The 20,612-nt window shown below is 40.4% G+C and overlaps 1 protein-coding gene across 1 annotated transcript in view; it reads right to left on the reverse strand.

The window, feature by feature from the left end:
* The window catches only part of rasa3 (RAS p21 protein activator 3), a 50,701-nt gene extending 33,921 nt beyond the window's left edge, over positions 1-16,780 (reverse strand). The window contains exons 1-2 of the mRNA XM_063009624.1: positions 16,652-16,780; positions 795-912 (exon numbers count right to left, since the gene is read on the reverse strand). Coding sequence (XP_062865694.1) covers positions 795-912; positions 16,652-16,706 — 173 coding nt within the window. The 5' untranslated portion in view covers positions 16,707-16,780. The remainder of the gene's footprint in view (positions 1-794; positions 913-16,651) is intronic.
* Between the last annotated feature and the right edge of the window lie 3,832 nt (positions 16,781-20,612).

Below are 20,612 nucleotides of genomic sequence, written 5' to 3' on the forward strand. Positions count from 1 at the left end.
TTTTTCCCATAAGAAATAATGTAAACAGAATTAATCCGTACCAGACCTCCCAAACCCCCCCCCCCCCTTACCCCTAACCTTTCTAATGTCTTAAATGCTCTTTTTTGTTATAAATACACGTATATTTTCCATTAAATCTTAAATTATAGAATAGACATTCCTGTAATACACAATAATAAACAATAATACACATTAGTACTGTACTGTACATAAACACACATCACATTTCAGTACAGTACGTGTGCTGTACCATACACCATAATACATTTCCTTCTTTTTTATATAAAATGTATCTACCAGAAACAACAATAACTCTCATATTTCTCTATTATTTCCTTCTTTATTTCAGTAGTGTTGTATTTTGTAGGTGTCATTGCACGAAAGAAAGAATACTTTACGCAGCCGAATTCCTTCTTCTCTCTCACTCACTGTCCCCTCTGCCTGATACACAGTGACACCTACTGGCAGGAGTAATTATACAACAACAAATAGTAATAGATTTTTACTTTTTCTCACCACTGCACTTCCTCTGCAGCTTCTTTGAGGACATTTTAATATAGAATTTTACAAAATATAAAGAAAACACCGAATGTTCACTCACTGTATATATATATATAGAGAGAGAGAGAGACGGTTGGAGTCAATTTGTTCGTGACGTCACATGTTTCGCGAATTTCACTTCGTAATCCGAAATTTGTTCGTATGGTAGACCGTTCGTAACTCGAGGGTCGACTGTACTTGTTATTACAATGACGACTAATCATGATTAAACGTGAATGTAACCGATTCCTCACCATAACGATTTTTCTATGATTTTGGTTCTGAAGACTTCCTCCTGGTCCAGGTTCACTGTACAGTAACAGTCTCTCATTCTGTTCGGCCCCGGGTAGGGTGGGATGTTTTTGGCCTCTCCTAAACAGGAAAAGAGGAAAAGACGAGTTTAATTAGAGAAGTCCTCGGTGTGTAGAAAGAGTCGGTATGAGGAAGTGATAAACCCTCTGTGAATCAGAGCGCACGCTGCACGGGCTCCAGGAATTATTTTCAACAAACTAAATTACCCTGGTGTTTGTGTGAGGAGTTGTGATGTCATGGTAGGTAAAAACATATTACATAACAATATAATAGTTAGAATTCTGCACTATATGGCCAAAAGTATTTGGACACCTGATCATGAGCTTGTTGGACATTCCATTCCAAAAATGTATATGTGATCTTTTCAGCGACAACAAGAAACAACTCTTTTGAGAAGTTTGAAGTATGTCTGTGGGAATTTGTGCCCATTCCGTCTATCTATGATGTTGGTCAAGAAAGCCTCAGTTGATGTTCCAGTTCATTCCAAAGCTGTTTAGTGAGGTCAGAGGTCCGTGCAGCTTTTCTTTATGTCTTTGCTTTGTGCTTTCACAGGGGCACAGTCATGCTAAACAGGATAGGGTCTTCCCTAAACTGTTGCCTCAAAGTTGGAAGCATATTATTTCCTTTATATAACTGATTTATGACATGTTAACAATTGTTGTGGCTGAAACAGATTGAGATGGTGTTACAGATAAAGCAATTAGTCATTTTGTTCCTTGTTTAATAATGTGTGTGTGTGTGTGTGTGTGTGTGTGTGTGATCCCTGTGGGATGTTTCCTTTATGAACCCAGTACCCACAGCCACGTGCAACAACACACCCATGCAGAAGAATGTGGTCTGTCTGGTCTAACACACACACACACACACACACACACACAATGATGAAGACAATGAGACGGAACTGTACAGCAGGATGGATTCGTGTTGGGAGGAAGTGAAGGTGCAGCGTGCTGTACTGTGTATGTTTTGTTTTCCCAAAATAAAAGAGCAGGTCCCAACAGGCACAGTCCGTAAAGTCCAGCACCCATGGCAGTGACCCTCCAGTCAGTCCTAGTCGAGTGACGTTAGCTTTAATAATTCAGCATCTGCTAATAAGTGGGATTTTCTGCTACTCAGAGATCCTGCCTGAAGCAAACAATCTAGGGTTTATTTCTCTAGATGCTCTGGGTTCCTCCCAAAATATTTTTAATACAATATACCAGTAGGTGGCGCAGCAGTGATTTACGCTAGCCCACTACCACTGAGATCCAGGGATCGATTCCCATACAGACACTTTTGACTATGCCTAGGTGGAGGTCCTTGGGCATGCTGGCTGGATGAGGCCCCGCGATAAACTGGACCATCTGCAACCTTGACCAGGATAATGCTTTCTACTGTATCAAAAACTAACTGTAAACTAACTTGTAAAACCTGTGTACACAACTAGTGTGTGTGTGTGTGTGTGTGTGTGTGTGTGTGTGTGTTCACAGAGGAATATACTGCGAAAATAACCACTGATTACACACACTATGACCCATCAACTCACAAAGAGAAACAGTCATTAGGATATGACTGATGGGTATTTACACATTATTACACAACACACACACATATATACATACACACACACGCACATAGATACACACACATGTATTTTAGGTAAACCAAAGCCAGACACCGGAGGAAACGCCACAACAGGAAGTACAGCCCTGTGTGCCCTATATCTACTTCCCTTCTGCTTCTAGTGAAGAGAGAGAGAGAGAGGGAAGAAACAGGGATGAAAGAAGCAAAGAACAGATACAGAGAGAGAGAAAATAAATAAGAACATGTTTTTACATAATGAAGTTGTTTGTTTGTGGTTCCTTCTTAACTGTTCAGCTGTTGTTTGTTTGTTTATTGTGATTTTAACGTCATGTTTTACACTTTGGTTACATTCATGACAGGACAGGACTGTTTTTAATATCAAACACAGTCATGGACAATTTTGTATCTTCAGTTCACCTCACTTGCACGTCTTTGGACTGTGGGAGGAAACCGGAGCTCCCGGAGGAAACCCACACGGACACGGGGAGAACATGCAAACTCCACACAGAAAGGACCTGGAGCGCCCCACCTGGGGATCGAACCCGAGACCTTTCTGCTGTGAGGCGACAGAGCACACCGTGCCGGTTCGGCTGTTGCAATCTGAATTTATTGGATTTGGCAAGAAGGGCCTGGGTTCGATTCGCCAGCGTCCAGGGTCCTTTCTGTGTGGAGTTTGCATGTTCTCCCTGTGTCTTTGTGGGTTTACAGCAGTAGCGGCAATGGTGGAGACTGAGCTGCACTTGAGCTGCTAACGGATTGCAGTTGTAGCCGAGTGGTTAAGGTACTGGACTAGTAATCAAAAGATCCCTGGTTTAAGTCTCACCACTGCCAGGATGCCACTGTTGGGCCCTTGAGCAAGGCCCTTAACCCTTAGTTGCCTAGACAGTATACTGTTACAGTACTGTAAGTCACTTTGGATAAAATCATCTGCTAAATGCCGAAAATGTAAAGAGTGCTCTAAACATGGTTCCATCAGAGAACGGTTCTACTGGAAGGTGAGCAGAATCTCTCCTGAGTTTCAGCACTGCAGTGACACTGAAAAACTGTTGTACATTAGAAAAAGAGTGGCTGATCATACACACAGCGAGATATGTGACCGCCTGTCACCACCTGAGGGACCACCATTGAGGACCATCACCCATCTAATATTAATTAGCACTGATTATAGTGATTATCAGTGATTCTACAATGTTTAAAATTTGTCCTGAATCTTTTACCGTCCTTTTTATTGATTACTAATAAACCTGTTCCTACTTTCTAATGTTAAACTGTGATTTATAACACTATCTTTCTCTTATTTCTGTTTGTATTAAAGCAATAAGTCACGAGAGGCCGTGCGTTACTGCTATGATTTTATCACGGGGAAAGAAGTTTTAAAAACGTCATCCCCGTGATAAAATCGCAGTAACGCAGTCTCGAGTGGCTTATTGCTTTTATAAAACGGCGGTCAACATCAAATACAATAAATACAACAATGTTTAATTCATAAACGTATTTATTGTGTATAAACTTACAATAAAGCGCTCTTCCGCGACGCAAGGTAGTTCGATTAACAGTGTTGCTAGGCAACATGAGGGCGAACATAACATTAACTTTTTCTTTTCAGTGGCGTATTAATACGGAATGATGTGAGGTGGTCGTAGGTGTGCGTTTATCGGGGATTTTACAACGGCTTCGAACGCAGCTCAGCCAATCAGATTTTAGGAGCGGAACTATCCGTTTTATAATACTTATTAACTACAGAATGTTATTACACTCATGCTAACAAAGCACCGCTGAACTGAACCGAAAACTGAACTGAGAGAGAGAAACCACAAATATAACTTTACCTTATCTGCAATCTGACATTTCCACTTATTAAACCAACTTCTGATGCCCTTCTGTTTTATTTTAATGCTGCATGAAATCTCTCTCACTCTCTCTCACACACACACACACACACACACACACACTTGCTCAACCCCTGCAGTTGTTTTGTCTAGTCTTGTTTCAATTCTCATTCTGTCCATTCCCCCAAAGGGCTGAGGTGACTCATTCAATTGTCTCTTAATCAGCTGAAGTGAGAAAGAGAGAGAGAAAAAAGAATATGAGAGAGAGAGAGAGAGAGAGAGAGAGAGAGAGAGAGAGAGAGAGAGAGAGAGAGAGAGAGAGAGAGATTTCATTATGAAAAGTCGATTTTTTAGATTTATCATTTCTATTTCTGTAGTAGAAGCCTAGTGGGTAAAGTTTTGGGCCATTTATCAGAACATTGTGAGTTTGAATCCTAACTCTGCCATGCAGCCAGTGTTGTCACCCTCTTGGTTCCAGAGGCGGTGTACAATGTCTGACCCTGAGCTCTGACCCCAGCTTCAAATGAGGCGTGTTTAACACTTAATTGCATCATCTTTCATATGAATTACACATTTTAGTCATTTAGGAATTGATCCTTTCAGGTGTGATGGCAGTTTTGTGTCATTGTTGAAACAATTCTTTCTTAGGTTGCTTTTTTCTTATGTTTTTTCTTACGACTATGTCTAGCCGTATCTAATTCCCAAATTGTAAACCCCCCCCCCCCCCCCCTCCCACACACACAGACCCGCACACAGTCCCATACTGCTTTTTTCACCTGCCAGACACACCTATATTGTGGCTATAGTTATCACAGCATCATGATGGTTTCTTATGCAGTGTGAGACCTTAAGAGATCGAATCAACACGCGTTTCTGCGACTGTCCTTCATCTTTTCATCATATTATGTACAGTAGATTATGTATTTGTGCCGACAGGAATGTTTAAGATGCAGCTATTTCCGTTCAACAACTACAACCAAAGCAGTCTTAAAATCACGGAAATCCGTCCATCACGTCGCTGTGAAAGAATTTTGGCCTGATTTTTTATATAGCTGCTGAACGCTTGTTTTCCCTCTGTTTATAGGTACGGTATAAAAATCCGAAAGTGTATTTAAGTTCTCACACAGAACACAGAACAATCAGCAACTGAAAGTAAAAAAAAGCTTTGTGATCATAAAAATTGCAGATAAATTGAAGTGACAAGGCAGAGCAAGAGGTGGAAAAGAAGAAAGGACTCAAGAAACAGAATTTTGGATGTTTTGTATTGGTCTGTGTTGTTAAACAAACAACTGGCAGGAGCCGCGACTTGTCGGGGGAGGAAAACAGGCACAAGACGAAAAACAGAAATGTGTAGGAGGACACGACAGTTGCAGCAGGGGTTGCGACAGTGGTGAGAGAACACAAGAAAAGGAGGAGAAAATGACATTTGTAGCTAAAATGAATCAGGAAACTTTTTCTCTGCTGTGACGGTTTGATTTGGATTCGGATCACGCTCATTGTATTAACTTGGTCTGCACGCACAAGCAGGCTGCCACGACAAGAAAGATATCTGACTATCAGCCTTTATGCAAAGTGTAAACACAAACATGCAACAGAAAAAATAGATCCCCACATTTCCAGATCACACGTTTCCTTTTTGCCCTTTTATAGTTTTTAGACAAGCCAACCCCAGCCGAGGCTGGAAAATCCCAAAGCCGACTGTGAGCGCGTGGTAGGAGGAGGACAAGAGGGCCGGACTGGGATGGTAGGACAGGACAGTTATGATGTGGAGGAATGATCATTAAGAGGGAGGGGGTGGCATGAAAGCAGTCCAAAGAAAGTGCCTGCAAGAGAGAAAGAGAAAAAAAAACTGCAGGAGGAAATGAGATAATACAAAAGGAATTTCAGGCTGTGTCCAAGATGTAGCTCAGAGGGCCTGAACAGTCAAGTTCTCCGGCCAAACAGGCAGAAGATTTCGACAAGAAGTGGCAAGTGACAGGATCTGAACGATGCAATAAACGGTTAGCTGATGAGACTGAATTATCCCAAAGCTAACCATGCTACAAACATTTAAGCAAAGAACCAACAAGATTACGGTTAACGCTAATGCTAGTGCCATTACCAACCGCTATTAATACCACAGTGCACGACACAAGGGGACGGACACTTGACACACATGGACGCTTTGTTCTGCTCTGGTGCCTGGGGGCATTTGCGGAGGGGGGGGAGCATCCATCATTAGGACAGCTCAGTCCGTGGGCACCGTCCCCCAGCGCTCTTTAATCTGCTTGATAATAACCACTCTCAGCTCCAGCTAAAGACCACATGGGTCACGGAGATGACTTGTGTCTAAGAAGCGCTGAAGGGATCCGTGGCAGCTGGCTGACAGTGTCCTGCTCGTTCGTTATTGTTCGTTTACGGGCCACTGAGGACAGGAAAATGTGCAAGACTTCCTGTCAGGCTGTTCGGCTTCGTGCAGACGTGTGAGGGGCAGAGACGAGATGCCCAAATATAGCCAAGAAATTATTTCAACCACTGTGGCCTGAACGAGGTCACGGAACGACGAATTATTTAAATTCAACCAATTAAATTTTGTATCCTCCCTCAGCGGTGCTGTCAGCTGACCTGGCGTCTAGGGCTGTGTCTGTGGGGGGATCCCTGCAATGAGTTGGCACCTTGCAGCCAATGTTTCCCGGTGACACCGGACCCGCCACAGCCCTGACCAAGATAAAGCAGTTGATGAAAAGAAATTGAAACGAAACTTTTGCCGAGCAGCACTAACAAATGCTTTTTTATTTCTTCATGATTGTTACTGTATTCCTAACACAGATGGAATTGACCTGAATGAAACCTCTCCTGGGTAAACGAGGAAAGTCCTCGAGGGAACAGCACCTGAGTAAGACATCATGCAAGCCCAAATTACCATTAACAACTTAAAGGATCAAAACAGGAAGCAGCTCTCGTGTTTCAGACTGCATTTCTTTACAGAGCTGATAGGGTGAAACCCAATGACTGGATCCTGGGGGGGCGGTGTGGGGGGGTCATGTTCTCTGGTAACAGCTAGCATGTCTGCAGAAACTGATCCACCCAGTTCATTCATAAAATTTCACAGTGTCTCAGTACCTGCACAGAGCAGAATACAGAACGTGGGCTGGACAAAATATCTGAAACAGCGACAGTGGTAGTCTAGTGGGAAGAGCTTTGGGTTGATAATCAGAAGATTGTCCATTTAAATCCAGGCTCTGCTATGAAGCCACCATAGGGCCCTTGAGCAAGGCCCTTAAAACTGTCTGATCCAGGGACGCCAGACTATGGCTGACCCTGCAGTCTGACCCCAGTTTCCAGACAAACTGGGATATTCGGAAAAAGAATTTCATTGTACTTTACACCTGTACATGTATATATGACAAATAAAGGTGTTCTATTCTTCTTTAATATACTCTTATTATTCTAATATACAAATATACATATTATTATATAACTTTTGACCTTAAAATTAAAACTATTTACAACTTTTTACTTATTGTATTGTCCTTTGCAGTCAGAAATATTCATAAATGTAATTTTCATTTCAACTTACCACCACTTTATCCTAATCAGGGTTGCGGTGGGTCCAGTTTCCACAGAATTAAGGTGCAATACAGGGCGCAATAAGGTAGCAAACCCTGAACAGGATGCCCGATCCAAGGCCATCTCACTTTTCCGTAGAAATAGCCAATCGTGTCTTTGTAGATGCCCGGTGGCATCTGAGGTGGGCTAGCATAATAGACCACTGCACCACCTGAGCTCCCACCAAACGTATAAATAAACACGTTCATCTGCATGTTGTATTTATGTACTAACAGAAGTTTTGAGCTTACGCAAAACCTGGTCGAGGACTGACTACACTTGTACTAAGTCCTCTTGACCATTCCATGTTTAAACTTAGGTAATTGTGCCTTACTAAACAAAACATCGGCAGGTTGCATATTTTAATCTATGGCCGATCTGAACCTCCCAGCCCTCATACAGATGACGTGCACATAATGTGGGACAGTTTGGACTACATTCGTTTTGTCAGTTTGGGTGGTACCACAGTATTTTGAAACAGATTTGCACGTGTAACGTTGTGGATATGAAGCTTTTGACCATCACATCACCCGCTAATTCATGCTGCAGCTTTTGGAATTTATCGGACGCTGTTCTTAATGCTTTTGTGCTGACACGGTGGACTGAACCTCCAGAAAGCCTGCATGAAGCCAGCACGCAGTTTAGACTGCAAAATCATGTCTTTCTGTGCAAATGAGCAAATGATTGCATCCAGAAGCCCTGGTGCAACAGCAACACACATCTGAGAACTGTTTCGTTATACAGGGAAGGTCTTCATTTACGGCATTCCGGACGGCTGCTGGGAAAAAAAGATTTTCATTTCTGCTTGAGGTTTAAGAACAGAAATAACTCTTCAAACCACACGACCAGACTGAAGGAACTCGTGTTCTTCCCCTTACACTTTCATTTATCTGACTTTGCATTGTACAGATTTATCGAATCGAGTTTTCTTTTGACTCAGACTGGCACTGTACAGTCATTTTTGGGTTTTTTTAGTCATATTTACTTGGTACTTATTGATGCCAGTTTCCTAACCTGCAATGTCACTGTACACTGTAGAATCTAGAGGGTTAATATGATCGACTCACTCTCATATTAATCTGCAGCAGACAGCAGATTTAAAAGTTCATCTATGAAGAACATGTTCTACTTGAGTTCATTAAGAGTCTGTGTAACTTTTAGATAAACTAAAGTTCATTCTGCAAATGTGCATTTCATTCTGATTCTTATGCCATTCAATCAAATTCTGTGATAAAAAAAAATATTAGAAATCTTGCTTGTTAAAGAAGCCCAGTCACAATTACATTATTTGCATTGTTTCGGTATTTGCTCACCTATTAAATGTTCAGTAAAAAGAGATACTAGACTGTTTCACTTCAGGGCGGCACAGTGGCTCAGTGGGTAGCACTGTGGCCTCACAGCGAGATGGTCCTGGGTTTGATTCCCAGGTGGGGCGGTCCGGGTCCTTTCTGTGTGGAGTCTGCATGGGTTTCCTCCGGGAGCTCCGGTTTCCTCCCACAGTACAAAAACATGCAAGTGAGGTGAACTGGAGACACAAAATTGTCTGTGACTGTGTTTGACATTAAACTTGTCATGAATGTAACCAAAGTGTAAAACATGACGTTAAAATCCTAATAAATAAATACTTTAGGTGCTACAATTGCTTGTATATTCCTAATCATTTATCAACACACTGAAAAATAATGTTTATATTCCCAATAGTGAGAAACTAAACATCAATCACTGGACATCACATGCCATTGAAAATTCAGAAACGTGTTAATCTTCCATTAATTAGACAAATTACTTTGTACTGAAATGGGGGATGGATGTGTGTTTGAACTGCTTCCGACATTAAGAGCACATTATGCTAAATACAGTATACAGTTACATAACAGTTATATGGTATAAACTGTAGTTCTGTGGAATGTTATTGTTGGCGAAACACATTAGGCTGGGTTGCGCCTGTGAAACTTGCTATGTAGCAAGTGGCTACTCATGATTTATTTGTTAATAACATGCGATATAACTACTGTTTAGCTTGAAAGCAGGTTAAACACATCATCTAACACATGTTTAGAGTTTCACATGTTGTCAGCTTGTTCGAGGTGTGTTTTTCACTTTGAGATTGCTTATGAAAATCATGACGGCTGTGTGTAGCAATAACAAACGCAACAGTAATAAGATAAATGCTTTAGTTGATAAAGAAAATGATCTGATAGACGAAGGATGCAGCTTTTTGTATGTGGGGTGATACTTTGGCTAAATAACACTGTCTATCAAAAGCAGGTAGCGTGTACTTCTGTTTAGTTTAGCTGACATTAGATATCTCCAGTCAGGTTTTTTTAAGTGCTAAAAGCTTTGCCATGTGAACAATATTAAACTTTTAAAATAGGCATGACCTTATGTTACTTAATAACTTCTGTGATATTATGAGTAAGCCAGAGCTGCTTTATTCCATAAATATACATTCAAGATAGCATGAGGCTACATTGCCTCATTGGAAATCCCATTGAAGCAAGTAGCATTTTTTATAGCACATCTGCAGCCCACAGCACAAAAAGTGGACTGAAAAGGGAAAGAGTGAAAATGAAAGGTACTGTAAGTTAAAAGAACCAGTAAAATGGATCATCTGCACCTTCATGCCCCCGCTGGATAGGCATGATTCTGTAACTCATGCCCCCTGCTGATTTCTACAGCAGATGAACCGTTATAGTAATAACTACATAATAACAATAATAGTATTAACAATATTTTTTAGCTGCTGTTGTATATATGAAGTTGCCACGGTGGATCTTGTCCGAATACCAGACTTTGCACAATTTTTACACCGGGTGCCCTTCTTGACACAACCCTCTATTTCTATCCGGGCTTGGGACCGGCACTGAGAGCGCGCTGACAAGTGGGTCCAGCAGAGTTTGGTGATTTCCATGCATTTAAACTTCAGTGATTAAGCAAGAACTGTTTCCCCCATTAGCACAGGTCTGGAGTAACAAAAGACAAAAGATTGCTCGGGTGGAGCGGCGGTAAAACATGCTAGCGCACCCACGCTGAGATCCGGGGATCGATTCTCGGCGGTGCGGTCAGGCGTCCACACAGACAGGATTGGCTATGTCTGGAAGAGGAAATGGCCAAACAGCACAAGCACTGGGAGCTGAACACTGGGTGCTGGTCTCAAACATGGATAAAAAAAAGGGAAAAAAACGTTTCTTATATGAGCCTAATTTAAATGTAAATGAACACAGCATGGCATACATGCACAGCTGACTTTGGAATTATCAGAAATTTGGAACACAACCCTCCTGTGTGCCCCTCCTGAACGTTTCCTTTGTGTTTCAGCAACCCTTGGAGGTCCTGGGGAAACACTGCTGACCAGCTGCCAGGAAGGCCATGTGGAATCTGACAAAACCTCCACAGCTTAAAATACCACATTTCTCCTAAAGTGGGAATCATTTAATTCTTGCATTTGACCGGTCAGTCCTCGCATAAATAAACACCCTCGGCCCTCCACTCCTTGAAGCTGACTTTACAGTCTTTAAAGCTAATGAGGACTGAAGACTTTGTTAAATCAGCTGAATAAGAAAACAGCAGCACGATGTTGGACTGTCAGTATGAATGTCAATTCATGCCTCCATCTGGTTTGCATTAGATCCATTTAAACCCATGAACACAGCAAACAAGCTGCTCCGAGCTGCTTTGTAGTTTGTTTGGCCAATCAGGAAGTGATTCAGTGAACTTTCCTGTTTCCTCCCTCGCCTCCCTACCAGAAGTTCCTAAAAGCTGAAAGACCCCCTAGACGAAAGCTCCCTCAGGAAACAAGGTCAAGAACTCTGTATACGTAGCAAAATTATTGACCACCCTTCTTTTCCTGGCAGCCTGAAAAAGTGAGAGACAATCGTTGATCACAATCTTCTGTGCTGCTACTGTCAAAAATTCTAACTCTTCTAAAGATTGAATAATAGACCTCAAAAATCTGTAAACTTTTTAAAACTACCTGAATTTTAATATGAAAATCTCACAAAATATTCCTCTTTCTGTTGTTCATTCACTGAATGTTGCATGTAATGCGGCAGGTTGTCCAGGTGAAGCCCTGCATCTGTAAGGAAGTAATATACAAACCCAATATGCAGGATGCTTTATCAAGGCAAAACAAAACTCTGGCTAGAGAGCCAGAAATGAAAAGGAGGAAACTACTAACAAAATACAGGCGGTCAAAATGGTCAAGGTTAAAATCCACAGCTCGAAGCGGACAGGCGAGTCCACACACTCACCCAGAATATGTCAGAAAACTCAGATGGTCATGCGCGCACTTAAGCCACCAGCAAAACACACAACTTTTAAATTAGACAAAGGACAAAAGCTGAATCATAAACATGCAGCTACTCAGTCCACCAGTGAATGATAACCCACAGTCTCAATCTGCATGCAGTGTGGATCCATCTGTAGGGCTCCGCTCAAAAAAGATGCCATCTCTGGAGGCTACTCGCCCATCCAGTTCGGCTAATGGTGGGCGCCGCAGTCATTTTTAGACATTTTTACTGGATTTTTCTTCCAACAACTTGGTTGTCAGACATCAGTGTACCGAATAGCTGGCTTTTATTCTGATTGCATTAATTTTTTGCCCATTATCTCCACTATGGGTTGCGGGTGTTTTTTGTGCACTTTCTTTGAATACTTTTAATACATTTGATAGTATTACTTTCATCATTCTGCTTTTTGGTTCGTGGCTACAGTATTATTATTCTATTTTGGTCAAGGATCCTGCATATTGGGTTTTATCTTTACTTCACACTCTGTTTCGCTGCTGCAGGAACTGGTAATCTAGACTGTGTGACTAGCATCATGGACTCAAATACATTTAAATCCTATACAACATCTTTGGTGGGATTGAAAGAAAGCAGTTGCAACACAAAAGTCATCAAACCTTAGCTGGAAGCTTTTACACAAGAATTTCACAAGAGGTGTTAGAAGCTTGTTAACACTAACAAAATCGGTTATTAGAGTTCCACCAAGGCTGGGGGTTGAATAATAGTGCACATGGAAATATATCAAGTTGTGCTTTCCTGGTTTTCTTTAACTAACAATAAGCAAATCCAAATATTATTCAGCTGGCAATTTGCTGTTGTTTGAAAACAATGTTGCATGTGTAGCATGTAAAGAAGTCACACATGAGAAAGGGTGTAGCCTAACACCTGCGCCATAACGCCAAACCCAGGCAACACCATTTTAGTCACAGATGATGCTCACTTCCTATTATGCAAATAATGTTCTTGACACAACACAAACGATTTTGTGACTTTTTCAGTCAAACCTGATCATTACGCAGTCAAATGTTTACACTCAGACAAAGAACATGTATGTTTTGGTAGCACGGGGCTGAATGATTGAAACACACAATTTTCATTTGAAGTTCTTGCGTGAGTTTGTTGTGGGTTTTCAAAAGTATTTCCACAGGTTTGTTGGAGCCTATAGAACTTGCTCGGCTGTGGACACTGAAACCCGTTCATAATCCAGCAGCCTCTATACGTGGCAGGCGTATTTCTGTGGTTATAACATTAAAGTGACAGTTTACAGGGTTTTCTTCCTGACCTTGAAAAGAGACCACTGTTCCGTGTAATCTGTAATAGGTGCAGTCAAACTAGCCCTATTTTATGGGCACAGAGAGGTATATCCTAGTCCATGTTGTTAGGGCTCTTTAGTATGTTGTTTAGAACCTGCTAGGTAGTTGTTTTTTACTATGATTTAGACACTTCAAACCCTGGCTTCTTTCTCGTTGTTGTTTCTGTTATTTTGTCCAGCCCCTGTATAAACTACAAAACTAACTGTATTTCACTAATAAATAAAAGATTTAAATGGCTTGTCCAGTCAATATGCCCTGACAGTGACAAAAGATACATTTCAGAACCTTTTCTTCCTTTCGTTGTGACCCCACAGAAGAATACAGGAGCTGTCACATGTAGTACGCAACCAGTACTGGTGTAAAATTCCTGCAGTTTTTTTTAACGTTGCTGTAGGCCTCTTGGCAGCCTCCCGGACCAGTTTTCTTCTTGTCTTTTAAGTTTTAGGGGGACGTCCAGTTCTTGGTAATGTCACTGTTGTGCCGTATTTTATCTGCTTGTTGATGGCCGTCCTCACTGTGTTCCACGGTATTTGCAATGCCCTGGAAATGTTACCCTTCTCCTGACTGACAGCTTTCAACGACAAGATCCCTTTGATAATTTGTAGGCTCTCTGTGAACCACGACTTCTGCTGTAAATGTCAGGAAAATCCTGCCGGAACAGCTGAACTTTACACTGGGTTAATCAGAGTCACTTTACGTGATGGCAAAACATGAGTCTGAATGTGGTTGGCTCATTCTGAAAGCAGTCACGTCACCCCAATAACAAGAGGGTGTGAAGACTTACGCAACCACATTATTTAAGTTTTTCATTCTTATTTTTCCAGTCTAAATAAATCCTGTTTGTTTTAATTTGAATTGTACAGATTATAGCTCCCATTAAAGGTGGAAATTAACGCCATTGTAACAGGGGTGTGTAGAGTTTTTATATCCACTGCAAGTTATGTAGTCAACCATAAATCTTGCAAGAAAGGAAATGAGAGCTGTTTCGATGCTTGATGTCATGCACGGAGCAAAACACGTGGCTTAGCGGTGTTTGCTTTTGTGGTATTGTTCACACAAAGATCAGATTCATCCTGGTGGGCGGCTTGTGTTATGCACTCTGCATGGGCTGACTCTAAAGTCTCAGAAGACTTGACAAGAAATGGTAAAATGAAAGCATGGATTAGTGATCTATCTCATATTAAACAGAATTAAAGCTAAAACTGAGACTGACTGTGTCCAACACTGACTGAAAGCGCTGGATCAGTGTCAGGGTAAATCTGAATCACTGATGCATTTCATATTGTAAACATGTGTGATGTTGGTACAATAACTGTCACAACGCACGCCACCAACAATCTTTAACACTTTGCATACTGTAATTTGATGGTAGAAAATCGGTTTCATTATGTGATGTAGAAAAATCAAAGCTATCAGCTTGTTTTTAAGTCAAAATCTAAATCTGTAGAATAGCGTTAAATCAGTATTACATTCTAACATCTAACTGATATAAGATCGAAAAAGAAAAACGCCACAACTGAGCTCCAGTATTGTAATTTCCTTCTTCTAAATCTCTGTGCAGGTATCTTATGTCTATGTTTAATTCAATTATTTTCTTACCTTGAGAGATAAGAAGCCAATTAAAATACATTTCACCTACACCTTATCACTAACTAACTTTTAAATTAAATTTAATTTTACTAAGTAGTAACCACAAAACCACAATGCCCTTAAACATTAACTGTTACAAGTCACATCTGGAAATACTTTGATAGTTGAAATACTTGTGTTAACTACATGACCGATGCAATATATGTGTATTAACTCATTAACAATTAACTAATATGGTTCATTCTTAAAGGAACGGTTCATTCTTTTTTATGGAATAACAGTTTCCAGTATTGGTACTGACTACCAGGATCTGATATGATGACAGCTCTACTGTGGATGTCAGTAATGGATCAGTATCTGTTATAACAGACACCTACAGCTCTGATTTGGGAAATGTAAAAAAGAGAATTAGGACTATAAACCTGGCAGTGTTTCTCTGAATGTGGTTTTTGACTCAGGAATGCTTTGAATAAGCATTATTCTACATGTAGCCATGTGTGTACGTACTTGTATGCACGTGCATGTGCAAACGTATGTATATGTGTATATATTTACATTTTCAGCATTTAGCAGACGCTTTTATCCAAAGCGACTTACACAATGAGCGGAACACGATGAGCAATTGAGGGTTAAGGACCCAACAGTGGCAACTTGGTGGTGGCGGGGCTTGAACCGGCAACCTTCTGTTTACTAGTCCAGTACCTTAACCACTGAGCTATCACTGGTCCCCATATTTATGTGTGTGTGTGTGTGTGTGTGTGTGTGTGTGTGTGTGTGTATTTGCACATGTGTACATGAGTATATATGAGTATATATGTGTATGTATTTGCATGCGTATATCGTATGTATGTATATGGGTATATATGTGTATGCATATATATGGCTATACTGGCCTCATTGTGCAATGTTGTCACATGTCACTTTACTATTTAATAATTTAATTACTATTCAGTCTTTACACTCAAACTATACCTCATGCATCATTACAGTTACCAGTTATTCATTTTATGTATATGTAAATTACAAGAAATACTCAGTTCTAGTTTTTCTGTTTGCTTTTGTTTTTGTTTTGTACTGTTAATTATTTGTTGTATTATATTACTGGGGCTTTAATTTCCTTCGGGATCAATAAAGTATCTATTTATCTATCTATCTAAATGTGGAATATCCAAATGGAAGAAAAATCATAGTTTTTTAGGCATTTTACTACATTGTTCTGTTCGTCCAATGATGAAACCAAGTGAGATGCATAATGAACATCTCCATTACAAACTAAACACCCAGCACATGGACATGTTCTTCCATCTGGACGTGCAGTCCACATATCCTGCCCAATTATCGCTTCACACTTCACCATTCTGGATGTATTAACGCACTGCTGTGTTAACTATGTTGCGGTACGGCGGTATCCATACGGTATGAGGAATTATAGACGGTATACCGAACGTACCGATATACCGCCCAGCCCTACTGGACGCTTTTCTAACGGAACTCAGTCCAGTACATGTGAGTGGAGGCTGCGCGAGCGTGTGATTTGAATTAGAATATGGAAAAGTGCTCGCGCTCGAGCCGTTAGAGCAGAGCCGTTAGGTTAGCTAGAAATAGACCCGTCTGGCCGGTCGCCGCTTACCTATTTTTATTTTGACGCTCTGGAAAACTCGAAGACCTTCTTCTTCGACCGCCATGCTCGCAGCCCGGCTTTTTCCCCCCTTTTTCGGAAAAGTAGGATAGGTTCCTTTCCGGACTCGGACTCGTCTCAAGCCGTGTGAACGCTCTGTTCTCTGGCCGCTCGAGCAGCGCACGCACACACACACGCACACACACACATACACACAAACACTGCGCGTTACAGCGAACCTCTCATGGGCGGAGTCACCAAGCGTCCTCCTGTACTCTGATTGGATAAATAAACAATGACACCAACACATGGGCGGTTCTACTGCTCTCTCCTAAACATATAAATACAGCCCGTTCCAGTTATTCCTCTTTAACTAAAATGGACAGCGTTTGTACCCACAAGAACAAAACATTTAAACACATGCATATACAATTATTTATTCGTTTATTTTACCAACCACTTCATGCTGGTCAGGGTCACGGTGGATCACGTATGCATTTACATTTGTTTGTTTGTTTATTAGGATTTTAACGTCATGTTTTACATTTTTGGTTACATTCATGACAGGAACGGTAGTTACTCATTACACACAAGATTCATCAGTTCACAAGATTATATCAAACACAGTCCTGGACAATTTTGTATCTCCAATTCACCTCACTTGCACGTCTTTGGACTGTGGGAGGAAACCGGAGCACCCGGAGTAAACCCACGCAGACACAGGGAGAAAATGCAAACTCCACACAGAAAGGACCTGGACCGCCCCACCTGGGGATAGAACCCAGGACCTTCTTGCTGTGAGGCGACAGTGCTATCTACTTAGCCACCGTGCCGCCCATATGCATTTACATATACATTGTGAGTCAAAAAAATGGACGTCTGTAACTTTGTTCATAATTTTGGCAAATGTTGAGCAAATTTAAAAACAGTTATTTACAAAACAGATAAATGATGTTAAATTTGGTCATTAACTGACATTGGCCATCAGTGTTCTATCTATCTATCTATCTATCTATCTATCTATCTATCTATCTATCTATCTATCCATCTATGTGTGTGTGTGTGTGTGTGTGTGTGTGTGTGTCTGTATGTATATATGGCATGCCCCAATGTCCCAATCTAACTGGAAAAAATAGAATAAGTGATAAATAAATGTTAATTTAACTATTGGTTCTAAATGTATAGTTTATAGTTTGTAAAAAAATTAGGTTTTTTTTGGAAATTGATGTAATAAAAAAAGTCTGGGTAATTAAGAAGTCAAATTTGAGTTGTAATTTATTAACATTGCAAAATTGGATAATTGCACACACTGAATAAGACAGTGAATTGTCTTTTGTAAAACAGGCAAAGCCTATGAGTTAACTGAAATAAACCTGCCTAGAAAATTACACACATGATGTTGCCCCTTACACACAGTAAACTTTCCTGAGAGACAGAAAGGCAAAGTCACCAACTCTCTTACCCTGGAATAATGCTGTTTTCATACCAACAAACTATTTGTAAGGTATTTTAATGGAAAGACATCTCATTTTATGCAAGCCTAATTCTAAATGAATTGTGACAGTAGGTAAAATGCACATAAAAACAGAAAGAAGTAATTTGTAATCTGTCTTTCGCAGCTCAGTTAAAAAGTTCATCACTGCATCTACAAATTAAAATTAAGACAGAACCCACCGAAAGCTCATAGAGTTAAATGTGTTACTTATGCTAGTCTATTATATAACCAGCAAAGATTAGCTCTTGACTCTATTAAAATAGAGCTTATATTAATTTACCATTATAGGTTAGCATGCCACTCTCCCAGTGTGGAAATAGAAATCAAAATTCTGCATCCTATTAAAAGAGGAATTGCATGTCGCTGTGCTATACACAGTCAATGCTGGGCTACAGACAGCCAACATACCACGGGCAGAAGCCACATGCACACATGGTCAGGCATGTAATGACGGTGAATTAAAGACACCCTCAGAATAATGCCCACTTGTAATGGGTGCAATGTAAGCAGTGCTTTTATGTTGTTATTATAGTCAAGGCAGTAGCGGATACGCCCTGTGGTAAGCCACTGTGAGCGTGTTTCAGTGGGTGAGCATGTGTTTTCATATAGACTCGCAGCAGGTTCATGTGTGTTGAGCAAGTCAGGGCTTATAACTGCTTTATAACTGATGATTAAGTGTCACGTTCGACCTCTGGGTCATTTGTTTGTGCATGTGGGCTAAAGGACACTTGTATTTGTGAGGATCAAGAGGACAGATGTTACCTCTTAAAGCTGACCAATGAAGTGATGCCCCTGCTGTTTTAATTCAACACACAGGTCAAAGAGCAAAAGGGGACAGGGGACAAATTCATTCATTTTCTTTTACCACTTCACCTTGATCAGGGTCAAAGTGTGTATGGAAGATTGTCCCTGGAACACGAGTCTGGAATACACGCTGGATAGAACATCAGTCCATAACATGGCATGACTGGGAAAATTTGGAGTATATTTAGACTAAATATATTAACTAGAACTATGTTTTAGGAGGGTTACAGAAAACCACAATACCTAAAGAAAACCCATATGATTCCAATTACACCAAATTCCACCCAGACCACCCGGAGTTATTTTGATACTAAGACAACCTGCTGGCCCAGAATTCCATTAATGATAGCTTTAGAAAAATAAAATAAATGTCTTAAAAATAATTCGATTGCAGCAAACCTGAGAAACTGTAATTTGCATCTAAAAGGATTTAAGTCTAGAATGATTTTTTTCTGCTCTTTTAGCCATTTCTGGTTGTACTACATTTACAACATGCAAATTTTAGTTTTAAGTTGTCATTGAATAAAAGTTATAACAAATAACAATTGATATCAACATGAATATTTTGAAATACATTATTGTTAAATTTGTTTAATGTGGAGTTTTATATCACAAACTGTCCGGGTCCTTTCTCTGTGGAGTTTGCATGTTCTCCCCGTGTCTGCGTGGGTTTCCTCTGAGAGCTCCGGTTTCCTCCCACAGTACAAAAACATGCAAGTGAGGTGAATTGCAGATACAAAATTGTCCATGACTGTGTTCAGCATTAAACTTGAGAACTGATGAATCTTGTGTAACCGGTAACTACCTGTCCTGTTATGAAAATCCTAAATGTAGGAATGGCTGGTTACATCCAAACCCAAAAAATAGTTTATCACCTCGACCAGTTGGGGTGACTGGTTATTTTGTTTAATCCAAATTGATGAGCAGTATGTGGATGTTGATTTTCAGCTGATATTTTAATGCCATCTGCTGGTGACCATTTTTATTTTCACTTTGCCTCAAATCACACACTGTTTTTGGAGCAACATGAATTAAATGCAGGAAATCATGCAAACACAAAAACACTGTCACAATTCTGACCATACAACATGTAATAAATTAGATTCTATTAATACATGAATAGAATGGTAATTATCTGCACAATGGAATTCCTGTCCAAGTGAATTAACAATTGACAGCCTATGTAGGCCCACATTTTTGATTGTCTGTTTTATCACCGCTTTATCCTGGTCAGAGTGGTGATGTGTTTGATTCACTGGGCAAAAGACAAAAAATACTCTGAAAAGGTCGCCAGTCCATTACAAAGTAGACACACACACACACACACACACACACACACACACACACACACACACACACACACACAGAGGGTAGTTTCAAGAAGCTTCAAATGGCCTGACTGCAGTTTTTTAGACTTGTGGTAGGAAACCTGGAGCACCTGGAGGAAACCCACACAGACACAAAGAGACCGTCCCTTCCTATTATTATTATCACTGTTATTGTTGTTGTTGTTGATATTGTTTTTTTGTTGTTGTATTTTTATCAATTGACGTCAGCTTTATTTTGACCTTTTGATTTGTGCAGCCTTTGCCATACTAACAGGCCAGTGGATTATGTATATTTATGAAATAATTGAAAAAAAAAAGACTAATAATAAAACAGGTATAAATACTT

The sequence above is a fragment of the Trichomycterus rosablanca genome, chromosome 15, assembly GCF_030014385.1.
Source record: "Trichomycterus rosablanca isolate fTriRos1 chromosome 15, fTriRos1.hap1, whole genome shotgun sequence".
In the NCBI taxonomy this organism is placed as follows: Eukaryota; Metazoa; Chordata; class Actinopteri; order Siluriformes; family Trichomycteridae; genus Trichomycterus; species Trichomycterus rosablanca.